Source organism: Cetorhinus maximus, chromosome 14, assembly GCF_964194155.1.
Source record: "Cetorhinus maximus chromosome 14, sCetMax3.hap1.1, whole genome shotgun sequence".
Taxonomy (NCBI): Eukaryota; Metazoa; Chordata; class Chondrichthyes; order Lamniformes; family Cetorhinidae; genus Cetorhinus; species Cetorhinus maximus.
In genome coordinates, this window is record NC_135892.1 from 23,123,593 (window position 1) to 23,144,388 (window position 20,796).

The following is a 20,796-nucleotide window of genomic DNA, read 5'->3' on the forward strand; positions in this document are numbered from 1 at the left end:
GAGTCCAGAGGCTCATCATCTGACTCGGACTCAGCAACGTTCTGGCCTCCAGCAGCCCTCCAAGTGACGGGGGCCTGGGAAGTCCCTGCCTCCGCCTGCTGTGGATCAGAAAATGCAATGTGCTCACCAGGTTGTGATCCCGAGGCTACTCTAAAGCTAGGTCCCACCGAGGTGCGTGTCTCTGCGCTGGTGGAGGGTGTGGGTGAGCACTGTGATGGGACTTCAGGGAGGGTGCCTTCAGATTCCTCTTCAGAGGTTTCTTCAGAGCTTGATTGAAGGCTCTGGGTCATGGACTCTGTCAGCTGTTTGGCAGATATGCCTGCGAAAGCAATTAGTGCACGGCAGTGGCCTGTGCAAGAGGACACATTAGTTATGGCATGGTTGTCTGATGGATGTTGCACTGCTGGATCCTCACTTGGTAGAGCAGCGCCGACCTCATCGTCAGCACAGGAATGGTCCAGATCCTCACCAGCCAGCTGGATGGCTCTGTTTTTGAATTCTGTCAGAATCCCTCCCCCTGTCTGCGACCTTTCCCTCCTGTTGTGAGCCAGTTTGTCCTGGATAGAGATGGGGAGAATGGATCAGGATGCCTGCCAGGCCAGATGATAAGTATGTCTGGCCTGCGTGGGTGATGAGTGGTCCCACGGACGGGATGAGGACAATGACAGTGTGTGTGAGAGAGTGAATGGTGATGTCCCTTGCACTGGCAGTGAGTGAGGGCCCTGTGGATGTGAGATGGGTTTGTGAGTGTGCGAGTTGGGAGTGATGAAAAGAGTGACTTACCCTGGCGGAATGGAGGAGATCATTCATCCTTTTGCGACACTGGGTGGCTGTCCTCCTCTGCAGGGCGTTTGCGCTGACCACCACTGCCACCACTCCCAAGCCGGATTGGTGACTTTTCTGCCCATCCTGTGGCCAGAGCGGGGGTAGAGCACATCCCAGCGGGCCTCTACAGCATCCAGCAGTCGCTTGAGGGACCCGTTGTGGCTGCAGTCTTTCTGCCTTTCCTGGCCATGTCTGCCGGACAGCGGTGGTGAGCTGGTGGCGATGAGCACTCTGCTGTCGGTGGCCTTTTAAACATGGTGGCCGACGTGATGCAACAGCGGGGTGATGGCGGGCGTGCAAACGAGTGCCCATCCGCCATGGAAATGGTGTGTTCGTGGGAGCTCCGGACGCCACGGCGCGAGAGCCGGCCATTTCCATCGGCGGGTAGGACTCCATTTTACTCGCCCGCTACCACACTTAGTGCAATTCTGGGAAAATTCCACCCATAGGATGCAACCTGTTGCTATCTTCCTGCATTCTGCAGCTTTCTTCCTCATTTGTCAACTGCACAACCAAGTTTTACAACATCTGCAAACTTCTTTCCTAATAATGCCCCGACTTTATGTCTAAATTATTGATACAAATGACAAGAAACAAGGAACTTAGCACTGAGCCCTGCAGAACCCCACAGAAAACGGCGGATGCTTCTTCTCCAGTTTGGGTGGTCTCAAACAAGAGATTCCCACATATTGGTGGGGATGTTGCATTTTATTTCAGGGAGGCTTTGAGGACATCCTTGAAGTGTTTTCTCTGCCCTCTTGGGAGTAACCTCTTGCTGTTAGGAAGCTCAGAGGTAGAGGGCTTGTTTTGGAAGTCTTGTGTCAGGCATGCAGACGATGTGGCCCACCCAATGTAGCTGATTGGCCATAACCAGTGCCTCGAAACGGGGATGTTGGTCAGAGAGGGCACTGATATTGGAGCACATGTTCTGCCATTGAATTTGCAGGATTCTGTGGAGGCATCAGTGATGGTATTTCTCCAGAGATTTAACGTGTCTGCTGTACGTTGCCCATGTCTCTGACACATACAGGAGGGGGCATCAAACACTCTCTCTCTTGTTCTCTCACGCTCTCTTTCGCCCCCTCTCCCGCGCCCGCCCCCTCTCCCGCGCCCGCCCCCTCTCCCGCTCTCGGTCGGCTACTTGTGCTGAACTTGAACCCCGCCCACCTGAAAAGACCGTCCTCTCACTTCGAGGGATCTCACTGACTGATGAACTGCGTGATCAAGGTCAGATTTAGAAAATGGTGTATTCTCACCTTTCAAACTTACTCCACCACCTTCTACCCTCCCTCTGTCACCCACCAACTTCACCCCCATCACCCTTGACCCACCCAATATCACCACTCCTCTTCCCTCTGTCATCCTTGAACCCCCAATACCCTGTACTCTATCATGATCCACCTCTGCAAGCCTTCCCTCCCCTCAGAGCAAACCATCCCCACCCAGACCATGCCGTCTTCCGTTATCTGAGCCACCTGTCTAGTTTCTCCCCCTCCCACCACCCCCGCCAAAGAGACCTACACCTGCCAGACTGTCACCCTGGACCTGCCACCTTAACGCATGCCATTCCCCCTCTGATAGTGAACTCGCTCCTATCACCAGTGCCCTGGGTTCACCTCCAGGACCCCACTATCGACATCACCAACCCTGCCCTCCAAAACATTCCCCCCTTCCCTGGACACTCTCTACCCCACTCTTTCCCTGGACAGTCTAGCGCCCTCCTTCCCTGGTAAGCCTGCCTCCCCTCCCCAGCCTTCGTTCCACCCTACGCCCCCTCACTTCCAGCCTTCGCCTGCCTCCCATTTCCAGTCTTGGTGCAGCGTTTAGTTCCAGCACTGGAATGAAGTTATGCAAAGCCCCCAAGAAGGCGAAAGCAACATCATGGAAGAGGTGAAGTTTGCCAGGTGCAGGCCACTTATGTGCAGTCGTAAAACTGAACGTTCTAAATTCTCGCTGGCAGGGAACTTAATTTTAATGATGAACTTATTCCTGGTGAGGTGGCCATGAGACCATAAGACATAGGAGCAGAAATTAGGCCATTCGGCCCATCGAGTCTGCTCCGCCATTCAATCATGGCTGATAAGTTTCTCAACCCCATTCTCCCGCCTTCTCCCCGTAACCTTTGATCCTTTTTAATTAGCATGTATGAGACGCTAATGAATGCTAATGGGGTTCCCGACATCGCTCGTTGGGAAACTCGACCTGACTTGAAAGTCGGGAGAACAAAATTCGGACAGTTTATTGCGCTGTTGAGAATCAGATTTTTTGCCTCTTCCCCAAATTAAGTACCCCTGCCAGCCAAGATTCCTGCCATTGGTGAGAACGGAAGATTCAGCCCTTTGATTTTGAAGTATCTTTGGGCGGTTTTCTAAGTCTTCTACAGGAAGACAGACACAAAATACCTGTTCAACACCTCCACCATCTCCTCGTTTTCCATTATCAGTTCCCCAGACTCGCTCTCTAGAGGGCCTTAACTAGCTTTAGTTACTCTTTTCCTATTTAAACACTTGTAGAAACTCTTAATCTCTGTTTTTATATTACCATCTGAATTGACTCTGCTCTTTCCTTACTCATCCTCTTGCTTTTTGTACCTTTGTAAAACATCTTTGGGTTTTCCTTGAATTATTTGCAGTACTTTTTTCATGCACTCTTTGCTTTCCTAATTTGCTTTTTGATTTGACCTCTGCACTTTTGATACTCCTGTAGGCTTTCTGCAGTATTAAACGCTCAGTCTCTGATATAAGCTTCCTTTTTTGCCTTATCCTATCTGAATGTTCTTTGACATCCAGGGTGACCTGGGATTTGGGAACCCCATCCTTTTTCTTTCTGGGGGCATATCTGTTCTGTCCATCACCTCCTTTAACATCTCCCACTACTCTTACACTGATTTACTTTCAAGTAGCTGTCAAATTACATTTCAGCTTAGGAAAATTGGCTTTTCCCACCTTAAAACTTTTGTCTATCTTTACTCTTTTTCATAACTACATTAAATCTAATTGAATTATGATCACTGATACCAAAATGCTCTCCAGCTTATACCTCTTTTGCTGGCCTAGCTTTATTCCCTAAAACTAGAAGTTCTTTTTTTAAATTCTTTCTTGGGATGTGAGCATTGCTGGCAAGGCCAGAACTTGTTGCCCATTGCTACTTGCCCTTGAGAAGGTGGTGGTGAGCTTTCTCTGCTCCTTCTCTTGTTGGGCTTGCTGTGTTACCAGCAAAAAATGTTCTCCTGAATGCATTTTAAGAATTCTGTGCCCCCTGATCCTTTTGCACCTGATTTTATCCAGTTAATATTGGGGTAGTTGAAATCACCCTCTATTACAGCTCCATTGTTTTGGCACTTCTCAACAATTTGTCTATGTGTTTGCTCTTCTACCTCCGTCTGATTAATTGCAGCCTACAGTACACTTCCAGCAGAATGATTAAGTTCAACCATATGGCCTCATCTGAAGATCCTTCAGTCATATCATCCCTTCTCACAGCTGTGATTGTTTCTTTAACCAGTATTGCAACGCTCCCCCCTTTTCAATCCCCCTTTATCCCATCTGAAAACTCCGTTAGCAGGAATGTCTCAGTAATAGTTAGGATATACTTCCAAGTGTCTATCTGTGCCCTCAACTTATCTGTCTTAGTCACCAGACTCCTTGCATTGAAGTATATATCATTAATCACTGAGCAACTCCTTTGTCGTTTATTTATGAGCCTGTGTTTCCTGTGCCTTCCATACTTGCTTACTAATTTCTTGATTTCCATTTCTGGCTTTGCTTCTTTCCCTTCTGAATCTACATCCACGAATCCATCCCCTTGTTAAGCTAGTTCCAACCCTCTCCAACAGCACTGAGAACCACCACTGCCTCCCCCCCAAACCACCCTGCCACAATATTGGTTCTGGCCTGGTTGAGGTGCAACCCATTTGGCTTGTAGAGATTGTACGCAAAGCCACAGGAATCTAAAGCCCTCTGCTACGCTATCTTTCCAGCCATTCATTCATCAGTACTCTCCAACTATTTCTGTACTTACTAGCGTGTGGCCCCGGGAGTAAACCAGAGTGCGCTACCTTTTGAGGTCCTACATTTTGAATTTCTTTCCTAGCTCCTTAAAATCTGCCTCTAGGACTTCATCTGTCTTTCTACCTATGTCATTGATACCAATGTGGACCATGACCTCTGGCTGTTCACTCTTCCCCTCAAAATTCTGTGCGGCCACTAAGTAACATACTTGATCCCGGCACGAGGGAGGCAAACATACCATCCTGGAGTTGTGTTTTTTATTTATTCTTTCATGGGATGTGGGCGTTGCTGCCAAGGCCGGCAATTATTGTCCATCCCTAATTGCCCTTGCAAAGGTGGTGGTGAGCTGCCTTCTTGAACTGCTGCAGCCCACGTGCTTTAGGAACCCCACAGTGCCGTCAGGAAGGGAGTTCCAGGATATTGACCCAGTAATGGGAAGGAACAGCAATATAGTTCCAAGTCAGGATGGTGTGTGACTTGGGAGGGTGTTGGTGTTCCCATGCATCTTCTGCCCTTGTCCTTCTAGGTGGTAGAGGTAGGGAGTTTACAAAGTGCTGCCATAGGAGCTTTGGTCAGTTGCTGCAATGCACCTTGTAGATGATACAGACTGCTGCCCCTGTGCGTTGGTGTTTAAGGTGGTGGACAAGGTGCCAATCAAACAGGCTGCTTTGTCCTGGATGGTGTCGAGCTTCTTGAGGGCTGTTGGAGCTGCACTCATCCAGGCAAATGGCGAGTATTCCATCATACTCCTGACTTGTGCCTTGTAGATGGTGGACAGGTTTTGGGGAGTCAGGAGGTGAATTACTCTCCACAGAATTCCGAGCCTCTGACCTGCTCTTGTAGCCACAATATTTATATGGCTAGTCCATTTTATTTAGTTAAGTTTCTGGTCAGTGGTAACTTCCAGGATGTTGATAGTGGGGGATTCAGCGATGGTAATGCCATTGAATGTCAAATGGGGTGATGGTTAGATTCTCTCTTGTTGGAGTTTGTCATTGCCTGGCACTTGTGTGGTGTGAATGTTATTTGCCACATATGAGCCCAAGCCTGAATATTGTCCAGGTCTTGCTGCATTTGGACACAGACTGCTGCAGTATCTGTGGAGTCATGACTGGTGCTGAACATTGTACAATCATCAGTGAACATCCTTACTTTTGACCTTATGATGGAGGGAGAGTCATTGACGAAGCAGCTGAAGATGGTTGGGCCTAGGACTCTAGCCTGAGGAACTCCTGCATTGATGTCCTGGGATTGAGATGATTGGCCTCCAACAACCACAGAGATCTTCCTTTGTGCATGACTCCAACCAGTGGATAGGTTTCCCCCTGATTCCCATTTCAGTTTTGCTGGGGCTCCTTCATGCCACACTCGGTCAAATGGTACATTGATGTCAAAGGCAGTCACTCTCACGTCACCTCTGGAGTGCAGCTCTTTTGTCCATGTTTGGACAAAGGCTGTAATGAGGTCAGGTGCTGAGTGGCCCTGGTGGAACCCAAACTGAGCATCAGTGAACAGGTTATTACTGAGTAAGTGCCACTTGATACCAAGTCTGCAACCACTGCTTGTCTGATTCCTTAATTGTTAAATGCCCCCATCACTATTGCTGTGTATTGTAATTTGTTACTGATGATGAGATTTTGCTGCTTATTACCAAAATGGCATACCATTCCATTTTGAGCATTAGAACCAGAACTATTCAGTGATGCTTTCCTTTAATTCATTCTGGGAAATGGGCAAAACCAGCAAGGCCAGTATTTATTGTCTAATCCTGATTGCCATTAAAAAGGCAGTGGTTAGTTGCCTTTTTCATGAACCGATGGGTTAAGGGTCCCACAGCGCTGGTAGGGAGTTCCAGGATTTTGATCCAACGATAACATTTGTGCAGGTTGAGACGATATGTCACAGAGGAAATAGTGTTCCCATGCATCTACTGCCTCTTGTCTGTCTAGGCGGTCAAAGTGTCTGGTTTGGAAGCAGTTGTCAAATAAGCCTTGGTGAGCTGCTGCAATGCACCCTGAGGATTGTACAGTGTAGTAACACCGTTGAATGTTGTCACTAGCAGTTACTGCCCATTAACAAAACTCCCCTTTTAATTGAAATAGCCCTTCTAATTTCACTTCATCATCATCACCAGTTAATCTAAAAACTTGGCATAATTCAGTTAATTGCTTTTTAATCCTCTTGCTTAACTGGAGTGATTTGTAAAATTGTGGTGATGAATTGGTAAACACTAAACTTGAAGTGTTTATAAGTCAATGAGTCATTCTGTGGGAGGAAATTGTACATGTTGCTACATGTGGAGCTTTCCAGTATGTCATGTGACACTTGGAACTGAGGCACACAACAGTGTTTAATGAAATGTGGTTGTGAATGGGTTCGGGGTACAGTGTCTTAAAATCAGCAACCTTGGGACTAAGTCCCTGCCGGATTTCAGACTTGACAGTTCGGGTCAGGTTGGGCATGTAGAATGTTGAGGGTATATTTTTCAAGTAAGGATTGTAAAGGGCGGTTTTGAACCTGACAGGGACAATGCTGCAAGATAAGCCAGGAAATTCTCTTGAGCTGCTTCAGATCCGTCAGCGTTACATTGACGAAAGTGTGGCAGAAGCTCTCTTTATGCATGTAAGCGGGGTTCCCACCACACTTCACTGCTCACAATGTGGTCTCCTCTACTTTGGGGAGACTAAACGCGAACTGGGTGATCGCTTTGGGGAACACCTTCGTTCAGTCCGCAAGCATGACCCCAACCTTGCTGTCGCTTGCCATTTCAATTCACCATCTTGCTCTCATGCCCACATTTCTGTCCTTGGCCAGCTACAATGTTCCACTGAAGCCCAAGACAAACTGAAAGGACAGCACCTCATCCTCTGATTAGGCACTTTCTGGACTAAATATTGAGTCCAACAGCTTCAGACCATGAACTCTGTACTCCATTTGATATTTTTTCCCAACCACCTCCCCTCACAGGGCCAGTCTGTGACTTGTTCTTATGTTTTGCTTTCAGGGAGCGCTGACCCTTGCTTTGCTATTAACAGATTTTGCTATCTGACTTGTATGTCACTACTAATACCTGCCTTAGTCTTTAACACTATCATTGCCACTCCCTTTATTTTATGTCCATGACATCTTTGTCAAATCTCTCCTGAGCTCCCACATATCCGTGACCTATTTTGCTCCACCCGCTCCAACCCCTCCCTTCAATAGTTTAAAACCCATCACATTTCTAACTCTCTCCAACTCTGAAGAAGTCATACAAGGCTTGAAACATTGTTTCTCTCTCCACAGATGCTACCAGACCTGCTGAGTTTTTCCAGCATTTTCTGTTTTTATGAGTTTTCACTTTTCACAATAAACAGTTGGTAGACTATTCAACTTCCACTCTTGTGATTACAAATGTTGTTTTCTGCATGTTCAGTGATCTTTAAGAACTGTCTTATCTTTTCAGTATTAAGTGCTGATAAAAGGTCAAAACCAAAAAACATTAACCTGTTTTACAATTTTTTGATATAGTCGCAGCTGAAATAAAGACAGTAACTGCCGGAAAGACCACTAGGAAATCTCATTCCACTTGGTTCCAGAGTTGGTTGAGCCGTGATTCCATTTTTAAAGAGTCTGATTTGAGATTTACACAACAACCTGGAATCGTACAGCGCAGAAGCAAGACATTCAGCTCACTGTGCCTGTGCTGACTCTTTGAAAGAGCTATCCTATTAGGCCGACTCTTTCCCCATAGCCCTGCAATTCCCTTTTCAAGTATTTATCCAACTCCCCTTAGAAAGTTACTATGGATTCTGCTTCTTCTGGCCTTTTCAGGTAGCACATTCCAGGTCTTAACAACTGGCAACATTAAAAAGAATCCTCTTCACCTCCCTCTAATTCTTTTGGTAATTATCTTAAACTTGCCTCCTCCGACTCTCCACTCTTCTGCCATTGGAAACAGGTTTTTTTTTTTATTTACTGCATCAAAACCTTTCATAATTTTGAACACCTCTATTAAACCTACTCTGCTTTAAGGAGAATAATCCCAGTTTCTCTAGTCTCCCTTCAACTTTGGTGTAAAGCCAAAATTCACACCAACATTAGTTATGGAGTAAATAAACCTCAGTTTTGCTGGATTCGAGGAAGAGTTTAATTTATGCGGATGGATTTCAGAGGAAGTAAACATTATGAAGTTGCTTACAATACATGATTGTGTGCCACAGTAAAGGTTTTATGACTTGCATTTATGTAGTATATTACACAATCTCTGGATTTCCCAGTGTGCTTTACAGTCCATGAAGTACTTATGAAGTGTAGTCACTGTTCTAATTTGAATACATAAGAAATGCAGCAGCACACTGCAAGCTCCCACAAGCATAAGTTCTTGTGAACCGTATAACTGGGGAAGTAGAGAGGGTTTAAAACTAAATAGTTAGGGCAAGGGATCAAATGTGGGCAGATGTGGTATATCAAAGAGTAGAGACAAGGTAAGAGAAGAAAATAGCAATATGAGAAATGAGGGTCAGAGAATGGCAGGAAGGGACAGAGAGGAAAAAACTGAAGAATGCACCGACAATCAAGACTAGATGTTACAAAGAGAACTAAAAGACAAAACTAAAGGCTCTGTATCTGAATGCGCATAGCATTCATAACAAAGTAAACAAATTGATAGTGCGCATTGAAGTAAATAAGTACGATCTGATAGCCGTTACGGAGATGTGGCTGCAGGTCGACAAGGATTGGGTCCTGAATATTGAGGGGTATATGACATTCAAGAATAATAGGAAGCTAGTACAGGTGGAGGGGTAGCACTGGTAATCAAGGATGGCATTTGTGCAATAGTTAGAGATGACCTTGGTTCAGGAGATCAGGATGTAGAATTGGTTTGGGTGGAGATGAGGAATAGTAGGGGAAAGAAGTCACTAGTGGGAGTTGACTCCAGGCCCCTTAACAGTAACCACAATGTAGGAAAAAGTATACAAGAAGATGGTGCTTGTGATAAAGGGATGGCAATAATCATAGGTGACTTTAATCTACATCTAAACTGGAAAAATCAGATTGGCAGTAGTAGCCTGGATGAGGAGTTCATAGAATGCTTTTGAGATAGTTTGCTAGAGCAACACTTTCTGGAACCAACCAGAGAGCTATATTAGACTTGGTATTGTGTAAAGTGACAGGATTAATTAATGACCTCAGAGTAAAGGCACCCCTAGGTAGCGGTGACCACTATATGATTGAATTTTACATCCAGTTTGAAAGGGAGAAGAGTGGGTCTAAGACTAGTATTTTGAGCTTAAATAAGGGCAACTATGTGGGCATGAAAGCTGAGCTAGCTGAAGTGCATTGGGATACTAGGCTGGAGGATAGATCAATAGAGAAGCAGTGACAGACATTTAAGGGGATATTTAAGAATACTCAGGATAAGTATATTCCTACTATAAAGAAAAATGCTAAATGGAGGACCCACCATCCGTGATTAACCAAAGAAGTTAGGGAAAGCATTAAACTTGAGGAAAAAGCATATAACTGTGCAAAGACGTGTGGCAGGTCAGAGTATAAGGAATGTCCGATAATGACTAAAAGGTTAATCAGGAGAAAGAAATTAGAGTGTGAGAGGAAGCTTGCTAGAAATGTAAAAACAGATAGCAAGAGTATCTACAGGTATTTAGAAAGGAAAAAAAGTAAGTAAAGTGAGTGTTGGTCCTCTAGAGAGTGAGAATGGGGAGTTAATAGTACATAATAAGGAAATGGCAGATGAACAAATATTTTTGCTTCTGTCTTCACTGTAGAAGATACAAAAACATTCTAGAAATAGCTGTAAATCAGGAGGTGAAAGGGAGAGGGGAACTTGGTGAAATTACAATCACAAGGGAAGTAGTATTGAGCAAACTGATGGAGCTGCAGGCTGACAAGTCTCCAGGCCCAGATGGACTTCATCCTAGGGCCTTAAAAGAGGTGGCTAATGAAGTAGTAGATGCATTGGTGTTTTTTTTCCAAAATTCCATAGATTTTGGAAAGGTTCCATCAGACTGGAAAGTAGCAAATATAACCCCTCTGTTCAAGAAGGGAGGGAGGCAGAAAACAGGAAACTATAGGTCAGTTAGCTTGATATCTGACATGGGGAAGGTGTTAGAATCGATCAAAGAGACTATAGCTGGGCGCTTAAAAAAAAACTGAAGGTAATCGGGGAGAGTCAGCATGATTTGTGAAAGGGAAATCATGTTCAACAAATTGATTAGAGTTCTTTGAAGGAGTAACATGTGCTATGGATAAAGGGGTACCGGTAGATGTACTATACTTAGATTTCTGGAAGGCATTTGATAAGGTGCCACATCAAAGATTATTGCGGAAAATAAAAGCTCATGGTGTAGGGGCTAACATATTAGCATAGATAGAAGATTGGCTGGCTGGCAGAAAACAGAGTATGCCTAAATGGGTCTCTGTCTGATTGGCAGGATGTGACGAGTGGAGTCCTGCAGAGGCCTCAACCTTTTACAATTTACATCAATGACTTCGATGAGGGAAGTGAAGGTATGGCAGCTAAATTTGCAGGCAACACAAATAGGTAGGATAGTATGTTGTGAAGAAAGTATAAGGAGTTTGCAGACTGATATAAATAAGTTGAGAGAATGGGCAAAAATCTGGCAGATGGAGATGGGAAAATGTGAAATTGTTTACTTTGGCAGGAAGAATAAAAAAGCAGAGTTACTTAAATGGAGAATGATTGCAGAATTCTGAGGTGCAGAGGGATCTAGGTGTTCTAGTGAATGAGTCATGAAGAGTTAGTATGCAGCTACAGCATGTAATCAAGAAGGCAAATGGAATGCTATCCTTTATTGCAAGAGGAATTGAACATAAAAGTAAGGATGTTACGCTTCAGTTATTCAGGGCATTGGCGAGACCAAATCGCAAATACTGTGTTCAGTTTTGGTCTCCTTTTTTAAGGAAGGATGTAAATGCATTGGAGGCGGTTCAGAGGTTTATTAAGTTGAAACCTGGAATGAGTGGGTTGCCTTATGAGGATAGGTTGGACAGGCTGGGCTTATTTCCACTGGAGTTTGGAAGTGTCGGGGGTGACTTGATTAATGTATATAAGATCCTGAATGGTCTTGACAAGGTGGATTTGGAAAGGATGTTTCCTCTTGTGAGTGAATCCAGAACTAAGGGGCACAGTTTTAAAGTTAGGGGTGACCCTTATAGGACAGAGATGAGGAGAAATTTTTCTGAGGGTCGTGTGACTTTGAAACTCTGTGCTCAGAAGGTGATGGAAGCAGGGTCACTGAATATTTTTAAGGCAGAGATAGATAGACTCTTGTCAGGCAAGGGACAGATCAGCCATGATTTTATTGAATGGCAGAGCAGCCTTGCAGGGCTGAATGGCCTATCTTTGCTCCTACTTTTATGTTTATACGATGATAGCCAGCTAATCTGATTTAGTGAAATCGGTTGAGGGATAAATATTGTCCAGGACATCTGGGAGAACTCTCCTGCTCACCTTCAAAATAGTGTCATGGGAAATTTTACATCCACTTGAGAGGGCCAACACAGTCTTGGTTTAACATCTCATCTGAAAGCCAGCATGCCTGAGAGTGTAGCAATCCCTCAGAACTGCACTGGTGGTGTCAATCTAGATGTTATGCTCATGTCTCTGGAGGGGGAATTGAACCTACAATCTTCTGATTCAGAGGTGAGAATGCTACCAACTGAGCCATGGCTAATACATGAAGGTTATTAAGAGTATCAACATTTTTATTCCTTATTTACATGAGATAATCAGATTTTTATGATGCGATGCTTCTTAACATATTTCTAATTTATAAAGGAGACATTGCCTCAGTGGAGAACACAAGTTTTGACTTGAGGAACCCAGTATTACTTGGAAACCATATTGCAAATAAATTAGTCGGAGGCTTTGATCACAACTTCTGTTTAAACTCCTCAAAACAACGATCTCCTTGTGCAAGGTAACCAGCCTGGGAAAAGGGATTATACTTATCTTGAACTTGGGAGGCATTTTGTAATTGTGCATTTGGGTGTTGCCAACACTTGTGATTTTGTTCCCTTTAAAAAAAAAATTGCATCATTTCTTTTATCTCCTTTGTATCTTTTTCCCAAATGTGCTATTCACAGGTTGACAAAAAACTTACTTCTCACACTAATTTTAATAGATTGTGTACATTATAACAGCAACACTGAGTCAATAATTCATTAACAAAACCCCAGGTGTTGATATTACTGCACTTACATCAATTTCCTCCCAAGGCCAAGGTATGTTCCATGTTTTTATTCCAAACTCGGCTACTGGGATTCAGTTGCAACGGTTTAGGGGAAGATTATTAAAGGGGGAATAAAAACTTGCATTTATATGGCGCCTTTCACCACGTTAGCTGCACAAAACTCTTTGCAGTCAATGAAGTGTTTCTGAAGTGTGGTCACTGTTGCAACATAAGAAATGTGGTAGTAATTTTCACGTAAGATCCCACGATATGTAACATGATGAGATGCTATCATTAGCTGATATTGTTTGATTCACTGTCGCCAGGTACTGTTCACCACCCTTTCAAATCTGCCATCATCACCCTCCCTTCAACAAATTACTACCCCATTTCCAACCTCCCTTTTCTTCTCATAATCCTTGAACATGTTGCCACCTCCCTAATCTGTACCCAACTTTTCTACAATCGAACCTCTCCAATCAGATTTCCACCCCATAACAGTCTTGATCAAAATCACAAATGACGTTGTTTGTGACTGTGACTGTGGAGCACTATTGCTGCTCATACTTCTCTATCTGTCTATAGGCTTTGACACAGTTGACAACACTATCCTGGAATCAGATGTAACAGTATTACAGTTGAATAAAGGCAACTACAGAGGCATGAGGGAGGAGCTGGCCAGAATTGACTGGGAGATGAGCCTAGCAGGAAAGACAGTGGAACAGCAATGGCAGGAATTTCTGGGAGTAATTTGGAAGACACAGCAAAAATTCATCCCTAGGAAGAAGAAGCATACTAAAGGGAGGACGAGGCAACCGTGGCTGACAAGGGAAGTCAGGGACAGCATAAAAGCTGAAGAGAAAGCATACAATGCGGCGAAGAGCAGTGGGAAACCAGGGGATTGGGAAGCCTACAAAGACCAACAGAGGACAACTAAAAAGGAAATGAGGGAGAAGATTAAATATGAGGGTAAACTAGCCAGTAATATAAAAGAAGATTGCAAGAGTTTTTTTAGATATATAAAGGGTAAGAGAGAGGCAAAAGTGGACATTGGGCTGCTGGAAAATGACGCTGGAGAAGTAATAGTGGGGAACAAAGAAATGGCGGAGGAACTGAATAGGTACTTTGCGTCAGTCTTCATGGTGGAAGACACGAGTAACATCCCCAAAGTTCAAGAGAGTCGGGGGGCAGAGGTGAGTACGATGGCCATTACCAAGGAGAAGGTGTTAGGAAAACTGAAAGGTCTGAAGGTGGATGAATTACCTGGACCAGATGGATTACACCCCAGAGTTCTGAAGGAGATAGCTGAAGAGATAGTGGAGGCGTTAGTGGTGATCTTTCAGGAATCACTGGAGTCAGGGAGGGTCCCAGAGAACTGGAAAATCGCTAATGTAACCCCTCTGTTTAAGAAGGGAGTGAGGCAAAAGACGGGAAATTACAGGCCGATTAGCCTGACCTCAGTCGTTGGTAAGATTTTAGAGTCCATTCTTAAGGATGAGATTTCAGAATACTTGGAAGTGCATGATAAAATAGGGCAAAGTCAGCATGGTTTCATCAAGGGGAGGTCATGCCTGACAAACCTGTTAAGAATTCTTTGAGGAGGTAACGAGTAGGTTAGACAAAGGAGAGCCAATGGATGTTATCTACTTGGACTTCCAGAAGGCCTTTGACAAGGTGCCGCACAGGAGGCTGCTCAGTAAGATAAGAGCCCATGGTGTTAGAGGCAAGGTACTAGCATAGATAGAAGATTGGGTGTCTGGCAGGAGGCAGAGAATGGGGATAAGGGTGTCCTTCTCAGGATGGCGGCCGGTGACTGGTGGAGTTCCACAGGGGTCAGTGTTGGGACCACAACTTTTCACTTTATACATTAATGATCTAGATGAAGGAACTGAGGGCATCCTGGCTAAGTTTGCAGATGATACAAAGATAGGTGGAGGGACAGGTAGTATTGAGGAGGCGGGGAGGCTGCAGAAGGATTTGGAGAGGTTAGGAGAATGGGCAAAGAAGTGGCAGATGGAATACAATGTGGGGAAGTGTGAGGTGATGCACTTTGGTAGGAAGAATAGAGGCACAGTCTATTTTCTAAATGGGGAGAGAATTCAGAAATCTGGAGTGCAAAGGGACTTGGGAGTCCTAGTCCAGGATTCTCTTAAGGCTAACTTGCAGGTTGAGTCGGTAGTTAGGAAGGCAAATGCAATGTTGGCATTTATTTCGAGAGGACTAGAATATAAAAGCAGGGATGTGCTGCTGAGGCTTTATAAGGCTCTGGTCAGACCACATTTAGAATATTGTGAGCAATTTTGGGCCCCGTATCTCAGGAAGGATGTGCTGGCCCTGGAGAGGGTCCAGAGGAGGTTCATGAGAACGATCCCAGGAATGAAAGGCTTAACATATGAGGAACGTTTGAGGACTCTGGGTCTATACTTGATGGAGTTTAGAAGGATATGGGGGTATCTGATTGAAACTTACAGAATACTGAAAGGCCTGGATAGAGTGGACGTGGGGAAGATGTTTCCATTAGTAGGAGAGACTAGGACCCGAGGGCACAGCCTCAGAGTGAAGGGAAAACCTTTTAGAACAGAGATGAGGAGAAACTTCTTTAGCCAGAGAGTGGTGAATCTATGGAATTCATTGCCACAGAAGGCTGTGGAGGCCAGGTCATTGAGTGTATTTAAGACGGAGATAGATAGGTTCTTGATTAGTAAGGGGATCAAAGGTTACGGGGAGAAGGCGGGAGAATGGGGTTGAGAAACTTATCAGCCATGATTGAATGGCGGAGCAGACTCGATGGGCCGAATGGCCTAATTTCTGTTCCAATGTCTTATGGTCTTACGCTTGAACACCTCTCCTCTGTTCACCAACTGAAAGGGACTACCTTTGCCTAATTTGACTCTTACCTATCCAGTCAGAGACCTCATGCAATAGCTTCCCTTCCTGCCCCTATACCATTACCACCAAAGACCTCAAGGATCTATCTTTGGCATGTTATTTTTCTTGCTGCCCCTCGCCAGAAACAGATCAGGTTCCACATGTACATGTAACCCCAGCTTTATGTCATCATCACCTCCCTTCCACTTCTCATTTGCTCCACTACTTGTCGTACACCCAATATTGGAAGAGCTAATATTTTTTGCAATCAAGCACTGGGAAGACAGAAGCCATCGTCTTCGACACACAAACTCCATTCCCTAGTCATTGTCTCGGGGTGAGTCAGACTGTTTGCAATCTTGGTGTTCTATTTGACCCCATTTCAACCTGTCTACTGCTGAAACCCTCATCCATGTTTTTGTTATCACTAACAGGCTGCCTATCTGCTATCCTTCATAATCTAAAGCTCATTCAAAACTCTGCTGCCTGTCCCGAGTTAGACCAACTCCCCTTCCCTCAACTTCTCTGTGCTCGCTGACCTACATTGGCTTCTGGGCGTCAACGCCTCTGATTTAAAATTCTCATCCTCATATTCTCTCTTGGCCTTATCTTTCTCTATCTCTGTAACCAGCTCCAGCCCTGCAACCCGCTGGGAAACCTGCAATGCTCCAATTAGTCTCTTGTGTATTCTCCTACTTCCTTCAGCCTACCATTGGTGACCATGCCATCAGCTATCTAGGCCCTATACCCTGACATTCCGTCCCTAAACCACCTCTTTATCCTTCTCCACAACCCTCCTTAAAACATATCTCTTTGACCAAGCTTTTGTTCATTTGTCTTAACACGTCCTCCCCTTTTGCTCAGTATCAAATTTCGTCTGAATTACACTTCTGTGAAACTTGGGCTGTTTTACTTTAAGGATTCTGTATGTAGATGCAAGTTGTTCTCCACCCGAGGGGGCAGGCAGGGCCTTCGTTTAATGTTTATCCTGAAAGACAACACCTCTGGCAGTCTCTCAGTATTATGCTGAAGCACTGGCCTAGATTTTGTGTTGAAGTCTTTGGCAGGGACTTGAATACAGGGTATCAGTGAAACAAAATCAGCAAGATGAGTTGGTGTAGATAAGGTGTCCAGTGGAATTATAAAAGCAGAGTTCTCTGGTGGCTTTGATGTGACATGCAGCTGAATAGAGGAATGAAGGTTGAATCCTATGCTAGCGAATTACCAATTTCAGTTTGTGGAAATACTGAACAGAGAACATGTGCCATCCCTGGGTAGTGTTCAGGTCTCAGTTGCTGTTGGTCAGATTAGAGCAATCTGGTAGCACTTTCCCCCTTGAGCCACGAGTGGAATGTAGATTAGGGAGAAAATTTAGGGAATAAATCTTTAATATTCAAAAATAGTAAAAACATATTCTTGTTTACAGGGTTTACCATCAGCCAAGCGGCAGACTACTGCAAATCGAGACTACACAGCCAGGAGTTCAGTTTTACACTGCCAATTTTCTGGATGGGAGCCTGAAGGGCAAAGGAGGGGCCGTATACCCTAAGCATTCGGCTTTTTGTCTGGAAACCCAGAGTTGGCCTGATGCTGTCAACAAGGTTAGGAGGGAGGAGGGGAAAGAAACCTTTACATAAAGCGAAAGCAGAAAATATTAATGTAAGAGTTCTGATTGAACAAAGTTCCTGTTAACATGCCCTAGGTTGCCTTCTGGTCATGAAACCAGTTCGTTGACCTAACCCATTATCTCTAACTTGGGAAAAAAATATTACTGCAATGCTTCCTGCAACTCTGAAGAAAGAAAAACTGGATAATTTAGTAAATTAGGACCAGTTGCAAATTGTTGGAAAAAAAACTTGCATTGATTGCACCTTTAATGCAGTAAAATTTCCCAAGATGCTTCATAGGAACATTATCAGACAAAATTTGATAGAGTTTTTGATGAGCTTAAGTGCACAGGGGCCGGTGGTTGTGGGGATGGTGGTAGGGCAGGTGAGAAACTGTCCAGGAAAATAGTCTGGAAGTTGTTTTGTGCACACAGTATTTACTATTTCTGAGAGTTAGAATTTAATTTGACATTTCCAAATGTTTTATGTTGCAGATGAATTTCCCAGATGCATTGCTGAGACCTGGCGAGGAATATGACCACACAACATGGTTTAAATTCTCTGTACTTTGAGTGTGGTAATATGGGCAGCTATGTTTTAGTTGTCATACTTGAATCAAAACACTTATTTTTACCTTAGTTAAACTAGAGCAAAAAATAAAATCACACGACGTGGGGGTTGTTGGTAAGGAAAGAAAACCAATGCAGAATGAGGAAAATTAAATCATGTATTTACCCATTGTGCCCACAAGAGGGAGTGCAAAAACAGAGTTCAGCAGTACATAACCAAGAATGTGGACTAGCATCTATCTTAGAATATTTCCCCCAAACCAGAGATGCCTTAAATTACACAGCTCTTCAGATTGTTTATTCGGGAAGAGAACAGATTAGAGGTCTGGATGTTTAATATTAGCAAAGCACTCGGGCTAGCATTTGGCATAATGGCCACAAAAAGAAAGACTTGTATTCATATTCATGACCATCGGACATCTCAATGCTTCACAGCCAATAAAGTACTTTTGGAGTGTATCACTGTTGTAACGTAGGAAAAGCAGCAGTCAGCTTGTGTAGAGGAAGGTCCAACAAAACCAGTAGAGAGGTAATGACCAGATAATTTGGTTTAAGGATAAATACAGCAAGTCCTCAAAATTAAAGTTGTGATTTTCAGGAACACAACTATAAGTGAATCACATTTTCCAATTAAAACCAGTGTAAAAGCTGTAGTTAGGTTCTGTAGTACCTTGCTTATCAGAAAAAAACATTTTACCCTTTAAGTTAAAATACTTTGCTAAATTCTTTTATTGGTAAATGAAATAAAAATATAAAAGTTAAGTTTGTTTTATTTTAAAATAGGGTAGCTTTCTACTTGTAGTACCTCCTGCTCGCCACATATCCCGCTCTCTGACCCCCACTGTCACTGCAGACCCTTCCTTGTCAACCCTGACTTGTGGCCTCTCCTGCTCCTGAATCCTCATTGTGAGCGAGAGCTCTGAAGAGGCAGGAGGGACAGCTTTGATTTGCAGGAGGTAAGTTCTCTTCAAGTGGGTTTGTGATAAGTTTCATGCCCTTTTGATAATCAATCTTCCTTTCTGCCCCACCCTGACTTTAAAGCCACCAAGTCCGCAGCACGGGTGGAGATGGAGTAAGCGAGGCCGCTGCCCCACTGGTTTTATTGTGTTGGAGAGGAGTCATGTCCCAGCCAGGTGTCCTGAACTTATTCAATCCATTGTTGCATGAAGTGTCTCATTGTTGGGATCAGGGATCTGTTACCAGGAGATTTCTAGATACCCTAGAACTAAAATTGATGAGCAGGGCAAGTTTGAGTAATTGGGCTGCTCTTTCAAAGAACTCCCCACAGGCACAATAGAAAGGAAGACTTGCATTTATATTGTGCTTTTCATAACCAAAAGACATCCCAAAGCACTTTACAGCTAATCTGTGCAAAGCAAGCTCCCACAGCAACATGATAATGATCAGAATTTTTTTTTTGTGCTGTTGACTGAGGGATAAATATTGGCCACGATACCCCTGCTCTTCTTTGAAATAATGGCATGAGATCTTTTCCATCCACTTGACAGGGCCACTTGAACATCTCATCTAAAAGAGATGCAGCACTCCCTCATTATTGCACCAGTGTCAACCTAGATTTCTGTGCTCAAATCCTGGAGTGGTACTTGAACCCTTTGACTCAAAACACAGGACTGCTACCAAGCCACAGTTGACACTATGGGCTGAATAGCCACCTTCTGTGTGACTATGATTGTGAAACTAATTGCATTAGGTTAACTTGTGTCTATTTCTTGCATTGTTGTTCATACATATCAGAAAAGGTTCATTTTCCAGGGTATTGAACCAGTGACAAAGAACGAAAATTAATAATGATGTGTCGAAGCCAGGATGGCACTGACTTAGAGATGACTACATCTCTTGTGGTGTTGTCAAAGTAACGTTCTGTGAATATGCACTCGGCAGCTACTGTCTGTCAATGGTGTTCAAAGTGACAGTTGAGTTAGCAAAGAAACATTAAAAGAATTGTGTAAGTATTTAGGTTGTAGATTTTTGACTATGATTAGTCAATAACTTCATTATCATTGTATCATGCAGCTAGTATGACCATCAAAAATTAAATGATGGATGGTTTTGTGTTCTCTTCCTATGAACACTCGAGTTTCTTCACTTTCTCCAAAAACTTTGTGGGAAAGAAAGGACTGCATTCTCATCAACTTTTATTTCAAGTATGTGTGCTTTTTTATGACCTCCATACAACACTTGTAAAAAGCATCATACATCAGCAACCCCTCTTGTGGTTTCTTTACTGCTTAGCAGTAAGGGTTTAGAGAACGAAATGTGTTCAAAACAGTTAAAATCTCCTGATGATACACCATTCAGTTACATCAATAGACCATCAATACTCCAGAGTTACATCAATAGACCATTGATACACAATCAATAGCTACACCCTGAACTACAATTAATGAAGTCTAAAACATGCAGACAATTTGGAGCCTAAATTGTTCTCTGATAACACCTTTGGTAACAGTTTAGCAATAATGAAAAACAAAAACAACCTAGTCATTTCAAATAATCTTTTTCTGGTCTTATTGTTAAACTACATTCCAATCATTCTCATTTGTTTTAACTTCTATCTCTATAAAATGACTAGTTTCATCCGTTATGCCTAATCACAACATCCTTTGTTTAAACCTAACAATCAGCGTAAACAAGTTCACATACCAGCAGTTAATTCTTTACTTACCAAAAGCCCATTCAAACATTTATGAAGTGCAGTACC

At 43.7% G+C, this 20,796-nt stretch overlaps 1 protein-coding gene across 1 annotated transcript in view; it reads left to right on the top strand.

The window, feature by feature from the left end:
- galm (galactose mutarotase) overlaps nt 1–18,836 on the top strand; it is a 50,462-nt gene extending 31,626 nt beyond the window's left edge. Inside the window, exons 5-7 of the mRNA XM_078556665.1 lie at nt 12,637–12,778; nt 17,325–17,499; nt 18,000–18,836. Of these exons, the coding sequence (XP_078412791.1) occupies nt 12,637–12,778; nt 17,325–17,499; nt 18,000–18,077 (395 nt within the window). The 3' untranslated portion in view covers nt 18,078–18,836. The remainder of the gene's footprint in view (nt 1–12,636; nt 12,779–17,324; nt 17,500–17,999) is intronic.
- The last annotated feature ends 1,960 nt before the right edge of the window (nt 18,837–20,796 follow it).